The 18,240-nt window shown below is 51.0% G+C and overlaps 1 protein-coding gene across 1 annotated transcript; it reads left to right on the top strand.

Moving 5' to 3' along the window:
- Positions 1-13,746: 13,746 nt before the first annotated feature.
- Positions 13,747-14,865, top strand: POU3F1 (POU class 3 homeobox 1). Its single transcript, XM_086626237.1, has one exon. It carries the CDS (start codon positions 13,747-13,749, stop codon positions 14,863-14,865), a length of 1,119 nt encoding a protein of 372 aa, XP_086482363.1.
- Positions 14,866-18,240: the final 3,375 nt, after the last annotated feature.

Below are 18,240 nucleotides of genomic sequence, written 5' to 3'. Positions count from 1 at the left end.
GGTCCGGTTGGCTGCAGATGTTCCGACTTGCAGCCACCAGTGGAAAAGGACAGTGCCTGCAAACCAGAGTGCACCTCCACGTCACTCTTCGGTGGTGTCCGTTCCGCTTTGCCAGTCTGTATGTGGACTGTTCTACTTCTGGAGGATGAACTGAAAAACTAACAGTGCCAACAGTAGTGCATTTGTTTGTTGATACAAATTCACATCTCCATAGAACCCTGAGAACCTTAATTACTCCAAGTATCCCAGAATGCAGTGCTTTGTAGCAGTCACTGGGAATATATTATCCTCACATGTAAAACAGAGAACCTGGAAACTGTATTCAACAGGCAAGCAAAACAGGGAATATTTTAATCAGCAAAACGAGGGAAGAGTGTTGAGATGAGCAAAGAGAGGAGGGAAATGCTGGGCTTAATGCCTGATTCCTAATCCCTAAACTGTCTTACTATAGTACTGCAAAAGCCAGGAGGAATGAACCTGGTGCCACCGCTTCTTGCCATCGAGAAACTATGTATTAATACAGCACTGCTAAGGTAATTAACCAAATCAGACTCAGTCCAGTGCTGAAAAGGATTTCTTCCCCCAGGGATAAGCAAATGTCTCAATCTAATTATACAAGTTATTTAATCAGAACCAGAGGTCGGTATCTAATGAAAACACCACCTAATGTTGGGGAGAGAGATTGTAGCTCTGAAGCAGTGGAAGCAGAGGGGGGATACAAGCTTCCAAACCGGTGCAGTTGCTAAAGCTCTTCTGTCTTGTTTCTATACACAACTCTAAGTAAGATCTCAGGATAGGAATTTGAAAAAAAATATCACTTGTGAAAAGAACACGTGCTAGCAAAGGTTTGTCTCACTGCCTGGTACAGAAAGACAATTCTGTAAAAGCCATCAGGGCTTCACCAACCTGCAGTGCTGACGTAGGAACAAACAGCTGTGTTTTGTCTGAGGCAGTTGATAGCCCTAAGGGTTACCATTTTGTTAGCCATGCTTCAGCTGGGTGAAAACAGTAACAGATGCCTAAAACCTGCCCGTTGTTCTGTGTGCCTGTAGCCAACAGCGGGAGTGCGCTTGTTAACAACTGGAAAGCTCACGCTCTGCGTGCTTGCAGGAAGGGTGATCCCTGTGTTCTAAGAGATGGTCAGAGCCCCAGAACCTGCGAGCCTTGGGATATGCAGGTGTTGGAAAGGCAAGTGGAGAATCGCTCACACCGGGCAGGCCGTGTTGCTGTCACCAGGAGCCAGGGCGTGGGCTTACTGAACGGTCACAGGATGGGACACGTGCATGCTCCAGCCCTGAGACAGAGGAGCTGAATTCCTGTAGTATTGCTTTAATTGAAACCCAGGTGCCCCTAACAGTTGTCAGTACCTTAGCTGCATGCAAGGACCTTTCCCACGTGGTAGAGGTAGCTGCTCTGAGATGGAGCCATGCAGTCTCCAAGGAGGGGCACAAGGCTCTCTGTGCTGGCAGTGCTCACACCAGGCTCCTGCCCATCTCTCTGTTTAGCACGTTCCATAGATGAGGGTCTTCTGTCTTGATTTCTTCCCGACAGCTTTGTCTGCATCTCCATCACTGCAGCCGGGCTCCCGATTCCGGGCACAGTGGCCTGCTCCTCTTGCTGGCTTGCCAGCCCCTCCGTTTCAGGGCAGACTGGCCAGCAGTGCCACGTTGCCTAGCGATGCATTTCTGGCTGTCCCATCTCATTAAGCTGTTCGAGCCGCGTGCACCCGTGGGGGAGTCGGGAGGGAGCAGCAGCCCTGGCTGCTTTAATTGGCTTCTCGCGTGTGCGCGCACATTGCAGATAGTGCCAAGTCTTCCCGAGCAGTTGCTGCCTTGGAAGCTTTGTAACAGAGTGTGGGCAGCACCTCCCAGATTAGGATTCTGCCCTTTGTTTTTCTCCAGGACTTTTTCCCTCTTATTTCTACCAGTCAGTTTCAGCAGACTTGGCTCCATGAGCATACGGACGGGCATGGAGAGGCTCCTGCCCCACATCCCAGCGGTAAGCGCTCGCGGGCTCCTCTCTGACGGGCGAGAGCCCAGCTGCTCTCCCTCGCCGGGGTCCGCCTGGCACCACACTCAACCAGAGACTCTCAGCCTTGGTAGGGCTGCAGGGTGGTGTAGATGCCCAGCAATGCCTGTGCACATTTGCACCCATGACATACCCCAACCTCGCTGCTGCCACGTCATGTAGGCATGAGTCCTCCTAAGTGACAGCGAGGGAGCCTGTGCAGCACCGGGCTGGGGGCTCACAGCAGACGTTGCCCTCTCCCAGAGGGAAAGGGAGAAAAGGGGAAACCACATGCAGCACAGCCACATATTTTACTTTCAATTAATTGAAAGTCCGGAAGGATCCAAAAGGCCATGGGTTTGGTGGCCATCTGTAAGCCCGTCAGATTGCTGTTGTGTTTATGCTGCCACTAAAAAGTTGTTCTTCTGCTCTTCTGATGCATTACGAGTTTAAAACAATAGCTTATGATCACATTGATTAAACGAAGACAGAGGGAAAACACTGTTCAGCTGCAGATTTCCTTCAGTTATTTAAATTTGCGTGTGTTTTTCTTGATTAGTTTCAATGAGTCTAGACCTTATATTTTGTGCAGTTAAAATAAGTTTATGTGTTTCTCTGCTGTGTATACATATGAAGTGACACGCGCATCTAGAAAAAACAGGCAAACTTCACGCACATTCTTCATTCTGAAGTGTAGAGCATCTGTTTGTAACAGATGAACTGAAGAAATATGGTATTTCTGAACATGTAGTTGTAAAAAAATGGGTTGTGAGATGCTGTGAGACTGAATGAAAGAGGGGAGGAAATAAAGTACATAGGCCACTCGAGTTTACAGGTATCAGTTCCGTTCTTTAAGTATCTGCTCGACAGAGACATGTTTGCAAAGTGTGGTTTGTTTGCGTAGAAATCTGCACACAAAAGCTCACGTGCAAAAACGGTCTGTGTTTGTACCAGCACCTACAAATGGCAAAGCTACGCATGGGGCACAAACCAGGGGTGGGGGGCTGGGCATGTTACATTTTTTTCTGTGAGCTTATAGCTGTGCAGAAACAACTGAAGCTGAGGGGAGACACTGCAGCCACTGAAGATCTGGCCCTGGGTATTAAACAACCCCCTGTGAGGCAGTGTTCATCTAGGGAATTTAACCAATTCTGAATTGCCAAACCACAGTGCCCCGAAAGAGAATTTACTGGACAGCAGAAAAGGGATCAACAGGAAAAGAAATCAAGATGAAATGTGGTGTCTGTTTAACCTATTTATCTTCACTTCCATACTTTATCATGGTTTCTGACTTCTTTAACCAACTTCTTACTGAGAACTCTTCTCTCTTTTTATATCCACCTTGTAGGACTGAAGCACTGTCTGCCGAAGTCTCGCAGGCTCCCACCCTCCCCGGTCCACTGCCCTTTCCCTGGGAAGGGCCGATGTGCGCGTTGGCAGACTGACTGCATCTGAGCGCTTCCGTGATGTGACCACCTCTGTGGACCACCGGAGCATTACCGCCTCTGTGGAGTACAGCAAGGATAAAGCAAGTCTCCTGGGCTGCAGCCAAACCCAGGACAACGAGGTTCTAGGAAGTGTTGACTCAAATAAGTGGGACTGGGAAGAAAAGTGTTCAGAACAGTAGTAAGAGTGAAGAGGTGACACATCATTGCACCATGACTCAAGAGAAAGACCGGATCCTGAGGGCCTGTTGACTGCAGTGGGAGTTTGTTGGCCCACAATGCTGCTAAACAAAATACAAGAAATACAAGCTGTGGCACAGATCAGAGCCCAGATGAGACAGTCCTGTAACCAGTCTGAGAAGTTCTGGGCCCTCGCCAATGAGCTACTTGTAACACACAAGGAACAAAGAGAAATTTGACTTTGAACTATGCTGTCCTATATCCAGAAGACCAGTTGCGTTTTCATATGCTGTATAAATAATGCACTACTTTTATCACCTTGTACCTATTCCACACCAAATACCTAAGCAATCTGCCCGCGAATGAAAAAAAACAGCTGCTTATGCATTGTAAAGTATGTGGCATCATGGCATCAGACCCCATGCAAAGACATGTCTGTAGACTTGTAGACAAGTCAGATGATGGCATTTAACTTGTTCTTGTAACAAAGCAGGATCCACTCCTGCCTCATCAACTGTGCAGTCCAGTATGACACAGACAACCTGCGTTCAGTCCTCTGGCTTCTTTGAAACACAAATAGTTTATGAAAAGGAGACTGAAGAGCAGTTCTTTTTCTTTTCTAAGATTTTCCCACTTAAAACCAGCCTTGTGGAGCTGTGACTTAGTTCCTGCTTGAGAAGATTTCTCTTCTAGCAAAACTGTAAGTGTTAGGAATGATCTGAAGTCTGTCATTTCTGATGTTATGATCACTCTTTGAAAATCCAATTAATTCAAGTCCATTCAGCTTGGAAGGTGAAAGGCTCAGAGTTTTTCTTTATAGAGAGCAAAAGAATGAATGTTTAAGGTAAGAGATGGGAGGAAGGTTTTGATGGTAACTACAATGTATGGCCACTGGGAGGATGGCCCAGTTGTCACTGGGACCAGCAGAAATCATTCTCTGCAGACAATGCATCCCCCTAAGGCAGGTGCTGATAGGGAAGAGGGACTGCGTTCAGAGGGACAGCCCTCCTGGCAGTGACACTCAGTGTGGCCATACTCCAGGCCGAAAGCAGACGTGGAATTAATGCCTCCTCCCATCCAAGTCTGTGGAGAGCTTTTTACTGGCGTCAGTGGCAACAGGATCAGAGTAGAGTCTTAAGGCTCTTCCCCTGGAGCTTAGAGGAGTTTAATGGAATAAAGTCTAAGTTGTAATTAATTGGCTTCTCCTTCTCCTGCAGGAAAGAGTTAATGAAGGCAAAGCTTGTCTGGCCAAGGGGCTGGTACGGCTCCAGTAGAGCTATGACTCACAGGTTGAACATCCTGCCAGAGCACTGAGCAGGCTCCTCATCCTCAGCTCCTCCTATCCCAACACTAATAGTGCGAATTGATCCAGCATCGTGGCTGGAAAGGTTAGTCCCTTACAGCACCTGCTCTTCCCAGTCAGTTCAACATTATTCGTTGGCACAAGGCGTCATTCTCTGCCAGATAACCCTTACACATCCAGCTGTATTATGTTGTTTCTGTAGTGTGGACTCCCTGGTAATGTCTTAAGGGCTCCCTGCAGGACTGAAGGAAGTAGAGGTTAATAGAATAATTTAAATGCGTAAGGAAATGGCCAAAGGGAGGACCGAAACAAATAGGCTGCTGGGAAGCAACACACAAGGAGAAGTTACTGGGTGAGATGGTTGAAGAAGAGTCTCGGAACTGACCGAGTTTGATATTTTCATCATTGAGCTTGGCTCAAAAAGAGGAGTGGAGAAACGAAATTTGTTGGTGGCATCATTCTTACAAAACATCCACCCTTAGTGACACGCTATCCCAGGCGTGATCCTCTACTCACCACTTCCCTGTCTCTGGAGAGAATGAGACCAGCAAAGAGCCACCAGTAGTGTCACCTCTCTCCGCTGCTGAGTTCCAGCTTGTACTGCCGGGCCTCTCTTGCCGATGTGGGAAGAGCACGGCGAGCGGGGGACTCGGTGTGCCGGGGCACAAGCAGGGAGCAGCAGAGATTGGTAGTCTGAAGGCTGGTGCCTGATTGCTGTTCTCCAGAAGCATGTGATCACCTGAGGAGTGAATTTCATTAAAAATAGATCTTTTCCTTCCTTCTGAACTCCTGTCCTCTGCCTCAGTTATCACAACAGGGCCAATGATGAGTCACAAAAAGTGCAAAAATTATGATAGAGTGACAGTGCAGGCAGAAGATAGGGAGTAGTCTTGGTCTTGGCAATGAGCTAAATGATACCACTCTGAATCCAGGCTAGCAAAACATAAACAAATGGATTAGCACCAGTGTGGCAGATCAAAACCTGAGGTGGAGAGTTTAAACAAGGCATAATTTGTAGTAACAACAAAATTACAGGGATTCATCCCTTCATCTCCCAACCCTCACACCTCAACCTTGCCACAAAGGAAAATTCTGCCTCTCTGTTCTTCTACATCTGTACATTTTTCAAAACATCCCATTTTGGGTAGCCAGCCTGGGGAGCGTGGCCTGTCAATATCGAAAGACCAGCTCTGGAACTGCGCATCTAACTAATGTGGAACTAACCAATGTGGAACCGGGAAAATAAAGGAACACACATGTCCTACACCAAATCTGTTTGGCAAATGAAAAAATGAACCATTCTCTGTGCAATTCCCCTGTCTCAGCAATTGGACTTTGAAGGTTGCTGCGCTGACTCTAGTCGCTGCTGGCTGACTTTGAGGGCCAAGCACATGAGAGCTCCTGAGCTTGACCAGCTCCAGGTGTGGTGATTCCTGATATCCATTACTCACTGCGCTCCGGTAAAATAACGGCTGCTTCTGCTCCATGTTCGAGTTGGTGTTAGATTGACAAGATCGAGTGACAGCGCAGCCGTAGACACCTTTCTCTGCTGTATGCATAATCTTTCTTGCTGAACCCCCGCCAAACTCATCTCCAGGTCTTATCTTTTCTAAACTGAGTATTTATTCATGTGGTTGTTTTATGTAAACTGCAAAGAGCCTCATTAAATGAAAACCTTAACTCAAAAGCTTCATTATTAAGGTGGAACAGAGCTCGGAACGCGCAGAGCGGAATTACCAAGCTTTTATGTTATTTCGCGAGGAAACGCTTCGTGCCTCACGCGCCCGATGCGGTGCAGCGCTGAGCCTTGCTGCCGCCCCGACCTCCCTCAGGGAGCACGTCGGGCGTTAAGGGGAAGGGGTTTACTGGCCCTTAGGCAGGAGAGCATTCCGTAAGGCTGAGGAGAGGTGGGCAGGGGTGCCTGGCACACCGCGGGCGGCTGCCTCGGCTCTGCCGAAGGAGAAGCTGGGGGGATGCTGGGCCTCGCACTGCCCTGGCAAACCAGGAAAATCCCATTCAGCTGCTGGAGAAGGACTGGGCCAGGCGTGATGCTGGCCCGGGCGCGCAGCTGCGCCCGTCGTTGCTCAGCACTTGGTGCCTGCGGCACCTTCGGAGTTGGCCGACAACCAGGGAGCTGCGGGAGGGGATGAGGTCTTTTGCAGACAAAACTCCCCATCACTTGAATACTGGTGTTCACTGCAGATAAATACCCACATTTCTGTGCTTCCCTGTTCTCATTTGTATTATAAATGCTAATGAAATTTCGAAATGAAAGACACACACACGGTTAAGCACATATAGGCAGTGAAGGCATTTCTCTGAAGCTGGAAATTAATTCTGCAGTATTTTCCCTTTCTTAGTTTGACTGAATCCAATGTATACTTCACCCAGCCATCAGAATTGCAAAACTGGTGCTTCACCAGACAAGAGTCATGGCATTTTGTTCCTAAACAATGGACAGTTGCTAAACAGGCTAAAATTAAAGGTAACAAATCAGTACCTAAAATTTGCATTTCTTCTGGAGAATCAGCTTTTCAGGGACAGCTTGTTTTCCACAGTAAAGAACAGCTTTTTTTAATCCAAACCTTCAGCAACATTAGCATGCGTGGTGCAGATCTATACCCTGTCATACTTCTTATCTCAAGGACAGCACCTCCGACAGCAAAATGCCGCATCCATCACATGGGAATATTAGCAAGTGTCCAGTCGTCTTAAGTATGAATAAAACGCGTGACCCACTGGGTCGTGCCAAGTCAGCTGCTTTCTAAAGCTGCTACGTACTGCCCGAAACATGAGTACAGACTATTTGTTTCCTATGGCAGTGGGCATACATGATTAACCAATATTATATTTGTGAAAAAGGGCTGGGAAAGCTGAGAGGGGCTTGATGCATCAGGACACCGTGGAATCAAGCACGTGCTCAAAATCATGCTGAGCCACCTGTAGAGTTGTGCATGTGCCTGTGTTCATGTTTGTGCACATGCAGGGTGGGTGTGAGGAAAGCTGGTGTGTCATCCCTGCTTCCTTCTGCCTGTGTTAATCTCAAAGCTTGTGGTCTGTCTGTGGATGTGTGCATGTGTACGTTTTACTTCCCTTTGTTTTGTTTGGTACTTTTAATCCCCTGGGGCATATCTCTGAGCTGAAGAAGTTTAGAGCTGATATAGCTTTTTAAAGTGGGGATTATGTAAATGCATATTATGAGGCTTTCATAACTAGGGATTATTTGTCGAATGTGTTGGAGTGCTTCCTTTGGAGCCATTAAGGTCTGTTGTGTAAATAGGAATTTAGTGACTGCCTAATCTAAATTTCGTTGATTCAATAAAAGATCACAATAACATTTTTTGCATTCACTTCGGCCTTGTGAGAACGTATTTCTGGACAATTTTCAAATAATTACAGAACCATACATGACTACAGCTGATCATAGTGAGCATAGCTCACACATCTGTATTAACTGTTCTCCACAATTCACTCTCTGTTTCCCTTCCTCTCTAGTTTTATGGGTAAAATCACTGTTATCCCAGCCACTAACTTGTTAATTGTCACTCACTAAATTAAGAATTCTGCAAGCCTAGATGAGCAAAGGAAAAAGAATATTTTGCCAAAAAGATACAGCCCTACAAAAAGTGGTAAAAATTTATTACCTGTGCTCTAGTCCTAGATGAAGGACATTTAGACTAAATGCTAAAAATTTTCAGAAATGCTGCCTCTCCTCAGGGGAGTTTCACACGTACAGACAAAGCTTACTCAGAGAAGACTTGACTTTTGGACTCCTCTCAGCTGACAGATAAGGCTGGCATCTTTCCTTGCTGCAGGAACAGTGCAAACCCACTGGTGCAATGTTTGATCAAGTTGTTTCAAGCGATACCTGTGATGAGGCCCGGACACTGACAGCAGCTGGTTCACTCAGTGCTGAGCTGCAGGAGACCCAGATCCACGGCACAGTTCCACCATGACCAGGGGAGCTGCAGAGCCCGTGGCTGTGCCCCCTGCTCCGGTGACGCCTGGGTGTTAATGTGTCTTACAGTGCAAATGCTGTAGAGGAAATCGCAGCTCCCCCTTCTCAAGAGTACCCGCAGCATCCCTGGAACTGGGTGACTCCTGAGGAGGTGAGCCTAATCCTGTTCAAAGACAGACTGCAACTGAAAAGGACTTTCTCTCTTGATTGAAGATTGCCAGGGTGACCTTGACCGTTTTCCCAAGGGGTGACTTCCAGGGCATGCAGTTGCTGGGTGAGAGCCTCTCCTGTAACTCTGTTGTTTGGCACTTGCCATATCTCCTGGACCCAAAGCTCACAGAATCCAGCTCATCTTCTTTCCTCAAATTGATTTTTGTCTTCTGTGTGAGAGTCTTGTTGACCTGGAGGTAGAAGCAGCAATGTCTGTTGTTTTAACTTAGAGGAGACAGTCTAACCCCAGGCCAGGCCAAAGCCCCTGCAACACATTTGAATTCTCTGGGTCAAACGAGAGTTGGCCGGTAAGTGAGGCCATGACACTTCATGCTCACTTCACAGGGCGTTAGCAGATAGGTTGTTCTGCAGTGCAACTCCAGAACAGCCTTCCAGTCTGTACCAGCGTGGAAGAGAAAGCTGGTACTGTTCAACTCCAATAAAACTGAAGGCTGGAGGGATTCCCCTGCACCGAGCCCCTCCTGCTCCGTGGATTCTCCTCCTACACCTGATGGCACCGCAGTGTCGAGAGTTGCAGATCCTTTTGGCATTTCACGTAGGAGCTGAACCTAAACGGGGAGGGGATTGGGGAGGGAACTGGCACGCCTGTACGTCCAGCAGAAGACTGATGGGGAGGATTCCTCCAGCTCCTTTGAGACAACCCTTCCAGCCGTGATGTCACTGATCATCCACAAACAGCAGGAAGCCCAAGTGTCCCCGTTACCCGGAGCCGGTCCGGGGAGCACGGCACGCGCAGCGTGGCCGTCATCCCCCTCGCCGCGCACAGCGGTTCAGGCTCTGCTTTCCTGCGTGCCAAGCTTGCCTCGTCATTTCAGTCCTCCCACCAGCCTGGGATCCAGCTGCATCAGGCAGGTTTTGATGCTGCCACAGTCACACAGAGAATGAATCATATCGAACGTTGCCCATGGGGTTGTTTATTCCTTGAAGAGGGAATGGACTGCATGCCAATATTCCTGGTAAGGCATAATGAAGGAACTAGCTTTTGCTAGGAAACTTGGATGCCCTCCTACAGGGATTTGCTGGATGATATGGCTCTGGAAAAGCTATGTAAAAATAATAATACATAAAATGAAAATAATTTTTAAAAAGGAAAGACACTTACAACATGCAGAAATGCTGACAGGGTCTTTCAAAGAGCACGCCTCCTCAGCAGCACACCTCAGTGGAGACAGGGACACCAGGAACACAAACGTGCACATCCAACTGTTGAAGTTAGTGCTTATTTGGACATATCTTAACCCTTCCTGTCGACTTTACTTAGGGTCGGCACTCTCCTTTGCTCTTATCTCTGTGTTGTTTTACAAAAGAGATACTTTGCCACCTGGCTCGCACTTCTGGAGTTGGAGTTGCTGAGGAAGGTGTTAAATGGAAATTTCTCATCTCCCTCTGTTCTTGCTGTTTCCAGTCTTTAAATTCAACTTTTATTAAGCAAAACAAGTCCAGAACACAACCTGTGCACAATGCTTTGGTTTGAAAAGATCATTTGACCAGGCATAAACCAGTACTATTATTACATTTATGGTGTAAATGATCTGTGATGGGGACCTAAGTTATCACACACAATGTGCTTTCTCCTTTGGTGACTTCTGAAATACATAAACAGATATAAGTTCGACACACAATCCAGTCCTCAGCCTTTGGAAATGATTCATTTCTACTAATGATTTACTGATTTACACACAGTTTATTTTGCATAAAGTTAGAGCTAGGCACATTTATTCATTGTGATTCCCTTAAAAATGGATATAAATATCAAAAGCATTTGGCTACCAAAAATTTGAATATTATGACACTGCATCATGGAGAGTTGACATGAATATGAGTCTAGGTCAGAAAAAAATATACAGAAAAGGCTTAACCAAGTGTGATATTTTACAGCATGTCACTGAATCATCTGAAAGGTTATATTCATTACCAACGTATGCAGTGTTTACAAAGAATTTCTCAGGAAAAAAAAGGAGACCATTATTGTCCTAATGAAATATGCTCCATGATCTATGAAACCCATCTCTCCTGCAAAGTCCAGCCTCTTTCTAGGGCTGTATACCTGAAAAGAGATATCAGGTTCAGTGAAAGGAACCAATTGCACATCATTCCACAGCCAAAAATGGACACGTTCAATCCCAAACTTGTCAGTTTTGGCACAGACAGTCCAAATCTGAGCCTGCCAGCAGCAAGGTACATCACTCTTGTAGCTGTTCATTCCGTGATTCAGCGAAACCAGGGCCAGCAGCTCCCCAGTCCCCTGACATGATGCCTGAGCCCTTGCAACGGACAGGCACGGATCCTGCTGCTGATGGTTTGGCCGTCGGCTGCTAAAGGGCAGGAGCAGTTCCTGCTGGCTTGGGTGTTTTCACCCTGCCCGCTGCAAGCCTGGAGAAGGAGACGGACCTTTCCGGCCTGGCGTGATCCCTCCCAACCAGCTCCAGGGACTGGGTGAACCAGGAGAGGGGTCTGGTGTGCGCCAAACTTGGGGCAGGCACCTTGGTGGGCATGGGAGCACCTTCTCCCTGCCACCCCGCAGTACTAGGGGTTTGATTCACCACAGCCTGCAGCACCGTCATCACGCTGGCACGAGGTGGGCAGTGCAAATAGGGGTTTGCACTGGGCAGCACATTACGCTGCAAACTCGCTGGTGTGGAGTGTCGCGGCAGCCCTGCTCAGTCCCCCCAAGCCCAGAAGCCACCATTGGCTCCTCTGATTGCTGGCTCCGTAGTCCCAGAGTGTAGGGCTGGAGTCAGGTGAGTCCAAGTCAGTGCTTTGGTGTACCAAAACGGCAAAGTGCCTTCAACACAGAGGGAAGGGATGTGGCACACTTTCTCAGGAAAAGCCTTTTCAGGAGGCAGCAGTTAATGTCCTTAACAGACAGGCACCCTGCCCAGGCATCTCCTCTCCTCTGAGAGAAAGAGCAGGGCATCTGTGTGTGGCCATTGACATGTTGCACTCGTACACATATTGATCCGACGGTTCATTGTTCACCCAAGCCCTTGGCAAAGGTCACTGTCTCTGCTCCCATTTTACAAATGGGAGCACAGAGGCGAAGATTAATTTTCAGAAGTGATTAATGTTCCTGGTGCCCATCCTGATTCACTTTGGGCCTCAAGCCCCAAATGAAGTCTGGAGCTGGGTTAATTAAAGTGTCCCTTGCCCCTCTCCCTGCACTGCCAGACACGTCCATTGCTCGTTGTCATTGTCTTTTCCCACAAACTCCTCCACCCTTCATCCTGTGCCAACCCTCAAACCAGCTCAGAGACTTGCCTCTAAGGCTGCTTCCAAGATCCACATTTCCCGTGACGCCCAGACAAACTCAGCTCCTCATTTCTTGGCCCTCGATGCATTATCCTACACGGTATTCAGGAAGAAGCTCCCACCTTCCCAGGGTCCAGGGCCCAAGTTTACCAAAAAGGTATATCAGGGCTTTTAATGTCCAAGAAGCTCTTGACTACTACAGGGTTCACTGGCTCAGGACCAGCGAGTGGCCCCGCAAGCAGCTGCAAGAGGCCACGTTCCCCACTGCCCGAAACCACAGGGCAGAGGAGACAGAGACACCTCCAGACACCTGCCCGGTGCCCAGCGAGTCTGTGAGGCACAGAGACCGTGGGGCAGAGCCTTTCTGCAGCGAGCTGCTCTGGATCCCGCCGGGCCACCAGCACCCGGTGGTGCCGTGCCAGGCCACGCTGTGCCGTGCCACCGGCACGGTGCTGGCCCTGCGCTGTGCCGCCGGTGCCTCACGCCGTGCCGCACCGCACCGTGCTGCGGGCGCACGGTGGTGCCGAGCCGTGCTGTTGGTGCCGAGCTGTGCCGAGCCGTGCCGAGCTGTGCCGGCAGTGCCGGGCGGTGCCGGGCCGTGCTGTCGGTGCTGGGCCGTGCCGGCGGTACCAGGCTGTGCCGTCGGTGCCGGGCCGTGCCGTCGGTGCCGAGCCGTGCCGGCAGTGCCGAGCCGTGCTGTCGGTGCCGGGCCGTGCCGTCGGTGCCGAGCCGTGCCGGCAGTGCCGAGCCGTGCTGTCGGTGCCGGGCCGTGCCGTCGGTGCCGAGCCGTGCCGGCAGTGCCGAGCCGTGCTGTCGGTGCCGAGCCGTGCCGGCGGTGCCGAGCCGTGCCGGCGTTGCCGGGCCGTGCTGTCGGTGCCGAGCCGTGCCGAGCCGTGCCGTCGGTGCCGAGCCGTGCCGTCGGTGCCGGACCGTGCCGGCAGTGCCGAGCCGTGCCGTCGGTGCCGAGCCGTGCCGAGCCGTGCCGTCGGTGCCGGGCCGTGCCGGCGGTGCTGCGCGGGCCGGGCCGGGCCGGGCCGTCGGGGCCGCACGTGCCCACGCGGCCGCCCGCCGCTCGGCATGAATGAGCCGCCCTCCTCCAATCGGCGGCCGCCCCGCCGGCGGCCGCACGCGGGCTCCCTCGCCGAGCGCCTCCGCCGGCCAATCCGTCGGCAGCGGCCGCGCGCCGCCGGCCAATGGCGGCGGGGAGCGCTGGGCGGCGCCCCGCGCCGGCGGCGCCCTATGGCGGAGCGGCGCGGGCCGCGGGCAGCGGCGGGTGGGCCAATGGGGCGCGGGGGCGGGGCCGGCGCTCGGCGGCCCGGCGCCCCGGCGCGCGGCTCTAAAGCGCGGCGCGGCGCGGCGCAGCGCAGACGGCCATGGCTGCCACGGCGCAGTACCTGCCGCGCAGCGCCGCGCTGATGCACCCCGACGGGGACCGGCTGCACCAGGGCACCACGTACCGCGAGGTGCAGAAGATGATGCACCACGAGTACCTGCAGGGGCTGGCCCCCGCCGCCGGGCACGCCGTCGGGCTGGCGCACCACCAGTGGCTGCCCAGCGCTGGCACGGACTGGGGCAGCAGCGGGGGCGGCGGAGGCGCGCACCTCCCGCCCGCCGAGCACGCCAAGGGCGGCCCACCGGGGCCCCGCGAGGACCTGGCTGCCGCCGCCGCCTTCCACCACCGCCCGCACCTGGTGCACCAGCCGGCGGCGGGCAGCGCGGCGGGCGGGTGGGCGCAGGGCGGCGCGCACCACCTGCCGCCTATGTCGCCGCCGTCGGGGCAGCCGCTGCTCTACGCGCAGCCCTACGCGGGCCTCAACGGGATGCTGGGCCCGCCGGCGCCCGCGCTGCACCACGGGCTGCGCGACCCGCTGGGCGCCGAGGAGGCCGGTGCCCACGAGCTGGCGGCCTCGCCGCCGCCGCTGGGGCCGCCCGAGCCGTCGGACGAGGACGCGCCCAGCTCCGACGACCTGGAGCAGTTCGCCAAGCAGTTCAAGCAGCGGCGGATCAAGCTGGGCTTCACTCAGGCCGACGTGGGGCTGGCGCTGGGCACCCTCTACGGGAACGTCTTCTCGCAGACCACCATCTGCCGGTTCGAGGCGCTGCAGCTGAGCTTCAAGAACATGTGCAAGCTGAAGCCGCTGCTCAACAAGTGGCTGGAGGAGACGGACTCCAGCACGGGCAGCCCCACCAACCTGGACAAGATCGCGGCGCAGGGCCGGAAGCGCAAGAAGCGCACCTCCATCGAGGTGGGCGTCAAGGGCGCTCTGGAGAACCACTTTCTCAAGTGCCCCAAGCCTTCGGCGCACGAGATCACCTCCCTGGCGGACTCCCTGCAGCTGGAGAAGGAGGTGGTGCGGGTCTGGTTCTGCAACCGGCGGCAGAAGGAGAAGCGCATGACGCCGGCCGGGGTCCCGCACCCCCCCATGGAGGACGTTTACGCACAGGCGGACACGTCGCCGTTGCACCACGCGCTGCCCGGCGCCGTGCAGTGACTGCCCGGCCCCGCCGCCGCGGCCCCGACGGCGGCAGAGCGGGCGCGGGCGGCGGGAGACGCGCTTTAATTTATTCCTCAGACTGGCCCGGCCGCGCCTGCTCCGCGCCCCGCGCTGTATTTATTCGCCCGCCACGGGCGCCCGGCGCGCCGGAGCCGCTCGCGGCCGCAGCAGCAGTAGCCAAAGGTTTGCGATCTCTAATTTATTCCCTTCCTCGCGTGCCCGCCGGGGCGACGGCGCCCCCAGCCCCGCTCCGCTCCGCCCGGCCCGGCCCGGGCTCGCACGGAGGACGCTTCGATATCATTTTCCGGCCCGTTTCTATTTATTTTCTAACCGTGCGCGGAGCTCTCTCCTTCCCGTTGTGGGTTCGGTCCGGTCCATCCCCTTGGGGTTCGGTTTTTGTTTGTATCTTTATTGCAAAACCAATGTAGACTGCGAGGGTACGTTTCTATTTATGTTATAGTAAATATTTTATTACTTACATAAACCATTTACCCAGGAACCGGTCTCGTGTCGTCTTTGCGGGCTGCGGCGCCCAGCCGGGCGCGGGCCGGGCCGGAGGAGCCCGACGGCCGGGGCCGCAGCCGGGGGCGGTGCGGCGCCGTCTCCCGCCGCCCGGCCCGCCGGGGCTCGCTTCGTCGCGGCGCCGAGTTCTCCCTGCAGCAACCGCCGGCGGCTGACGAGACCCCCGTGTCCCTCTCGGCCTCTTTCTCCCGGGGAGCAGGTGGCTCCGGGACGCCCCGTCGTTCCCCGGTAGCCGTGCGGTTGGCAAACGGCGTTTGCCCTTCCCGTTAACTGTGCTTTAGCGAAACTTCGTTGCGCTTATGCGCTTGTATTCTGTCTGCGCACGTGTAAACAGCCGAAAGCCGAGCTTCGGAACTCGCGAGCGCTGATGAAGCGTTGTAGCTTTGTGTTTGTGGTACTGCGATATTTTCCTGATCTTAACGTAGCTTTTTGCAGTCTACGGTGTGAGCAGAAAACGTTCTAAACATAACTTTCTTTCCGCTTATCGCAGAAGTATTAAATGTGCACTAGTATGGCTAAGAAGATTGCTTCTTTCCACTCAAATCGCACTCTTGGGTTTTGTGATGTCACCGGTTTTCCCTGTCATGCTTTCATGCCCCAATGTGTTGCGGTTATGCCAAGGAAGGCTAAAAATTTAGTTACTGCATTCTCTATTTCTAGAAGAATCAGCTTGCATCTCTAGTTTAAACCTCTTCTTTTGCAGCAGACGTCAAGAGAAGTTGCATGTGAGGATTGTGTTTGCCTTTGCAGCTCCTTTGATTCCTGCAGTATTTTGTGACTTGGGAGAAATTTTGAAATGTGCCTATACAGAGCTCTTGCGCTGATTAAATACTTAGTTGAAATCTGGTAGTATAAAGCACCAAATTCTTTTTATTTGGCAGAGAACTTATCAATGTTCTCGAACATCTGGCACTTGCTAGTTTACCTGCTTGACTTGTGGTACAAATTAATGCTGTGAAAACAGCAGGATTAAAAGGGATTTCCTAGTGCTAGCACTGCATCCTGCATAGGAATTTGTATATAATCATTTTAAATATATATAAATTTTAACATATCCAAATATAACTTACATTTGAAAATTTGTACCTGAAAATTCTTGCCTCCCTGCAATTTGATTTTGTTGCATTTTTGTGCCTTTGGGGACTCTGTATAATACTCGCCTAAGCAACAATGCATTTGCAGTAGGTAATGTTACAAATTATCTCGTTCTCAATGTTTCTTAAAATGTAGCTATTCTACATCAGCTAATAGAAAACTGTGAAGTTCTCTTTCAAAATTCTAGTAAACTGGTTTTTGAGATTTTAAAATAAAGTCACTTTGAGCAGTTATTAAATACTATGTATGATGCTCATAAGTACTTAAAGAAATGGTTTACTTTGTGGTACAAACAAGCTAGCAAATGCTGCAGTTTAGTTTATTAATAACTTTCCTTGGCATGCAGAGCATAATAAGAAATCTCACTTAAAGGATTCTGTGTGTATTGTATGTTTTGTCAGCTTTTGTTACAGACTTAGCTTCCTTTTTTGTAATATGACTGGTTTTTATAGAAAGGCACAGATTTGCAGGGCTGTTCTAGATAGAGATCCTGAATTCTGAAAGTTTTGCTGTATTTACTGAATATTTACTAATTTCTAAATAGCTGAGCATATGCAGTAGCTTAGATGATACACTCTAGTAAAAAAGTAAAGAAGCATGATGATTCAAGGGTTTCAGTCAATGTATCATGAAAGCATTTAAATTAATTTTCAATTCTGAAAATCTTTCCTTAGCTGTTCTTTTGTGTGCTTTGCACACATGTACCATTGTGTTTAATGTTTGGTAGTGCTGTAGCTCTGCAGCCTTTACTTAAGAATTTCTCTGTGATAGCCAAGCTTTAAGGAAAGAAGAAACAAAATCAGAAATGAACAAAAGAGGGTTTATTTTTTAAAGAAAACAAATTCTTATTTGCATTGAATGATTAATTGTCCTGCTTTTCTGCACCAAGAGTGACTTCAGTAGCCTCTTCATTCTGAACTAACCTGGCTGGCAAACAGTGTTTATATTGATACTTAGAAGGGAAGGGTCAGTTTTCACATTGCGTTCTCATAATGGATGAGATGTGCTGTGAGCGCTTGGGAGGACGAGCACCCTTGGGTTGTTCGGTTTGTCAGATTGTATAAGGCGCCGGCAGCCCCACTGCATTAGCTCTTTCATGCTGTTGAGCAGCAAAAATAAAATACACTTTATATATCTTATTTCTGCAGTGCCGCAGTGCTCAACCACTCTAAAAATCAAATGCCCCAAAGGTTTGCCTCTCTTAGAAGAACTTGTTAGTTTTCTTGGTCAAGGATTAAATAGCAATTACTGGAGGGAGACGACTTTTATTTTTTTGATGGTGGTTGTTTCTCACTGAAGTGAAAGTGTGAGCTCATACTACTACATCAGGAGTAAAGCAAACGAAGGTAGGACTGTGACGTTGCTACATGAAAAAAAAAAAGCAGATGTACAAATGGTTATTTAACAATGCACAAAGTAGATAGTAGAATATGCCAAGTAGGAAGTGCGGGTAAGGAAAAGGAGTTACGCAGATTAGCAATATTAGAGGGGTTTAGGTCTGCACTGATGGGAAATCCTCCCTTGTAACCCAGGGACGGAGGGAGCTGCAGGAGCTCTCTGCTGTTGGGCAGTGCCTGGCCCCAGCAGGTGCTCTTCAGAGTGGCATTGCTTTGTGCTTGCGTTCGGGCCATGGTGAGTCCCTGGACAGCATCAGGCTGTGCTCGGGGCAGGCACGCTCCTCCTGCGCACTCCCCCCCTTCGGAGTGCCTGCTGGTGGCTTCTTTGCCTTCTCAGCACAGCATCCCGCGCACACGA

Source organism: Tauraco erythrolophus, chromosome 24 (genome assembly GCF_009769465.1).
Source record: "Tauraco erythrolophus isolate bTauEry1 chromosome 24, bTauEry1.pri, whole genome shotgun sequence".
Taxonomy (NCBI): Eukaryota; Metazoa; Chordata; class Aves; order Musophagiformes; family Musophagidae; genus Tauraco; species Tauraco erythrolophus.
Note: the sequence above shows the minus strand (reverse complement) of the source record. Positions and strands in the feature narration are given on the sequence as shown.

Bases quoted from the DNA above. Each gene is read 5' to 3' on its own strand.
- POU3F1 (XM_086626237.1), top strand. From the start codon at position 13,747: ATGGCTGCCACGGCGCAGTACCTGCCGCGCAGCGCCGCGCTGATGCAC.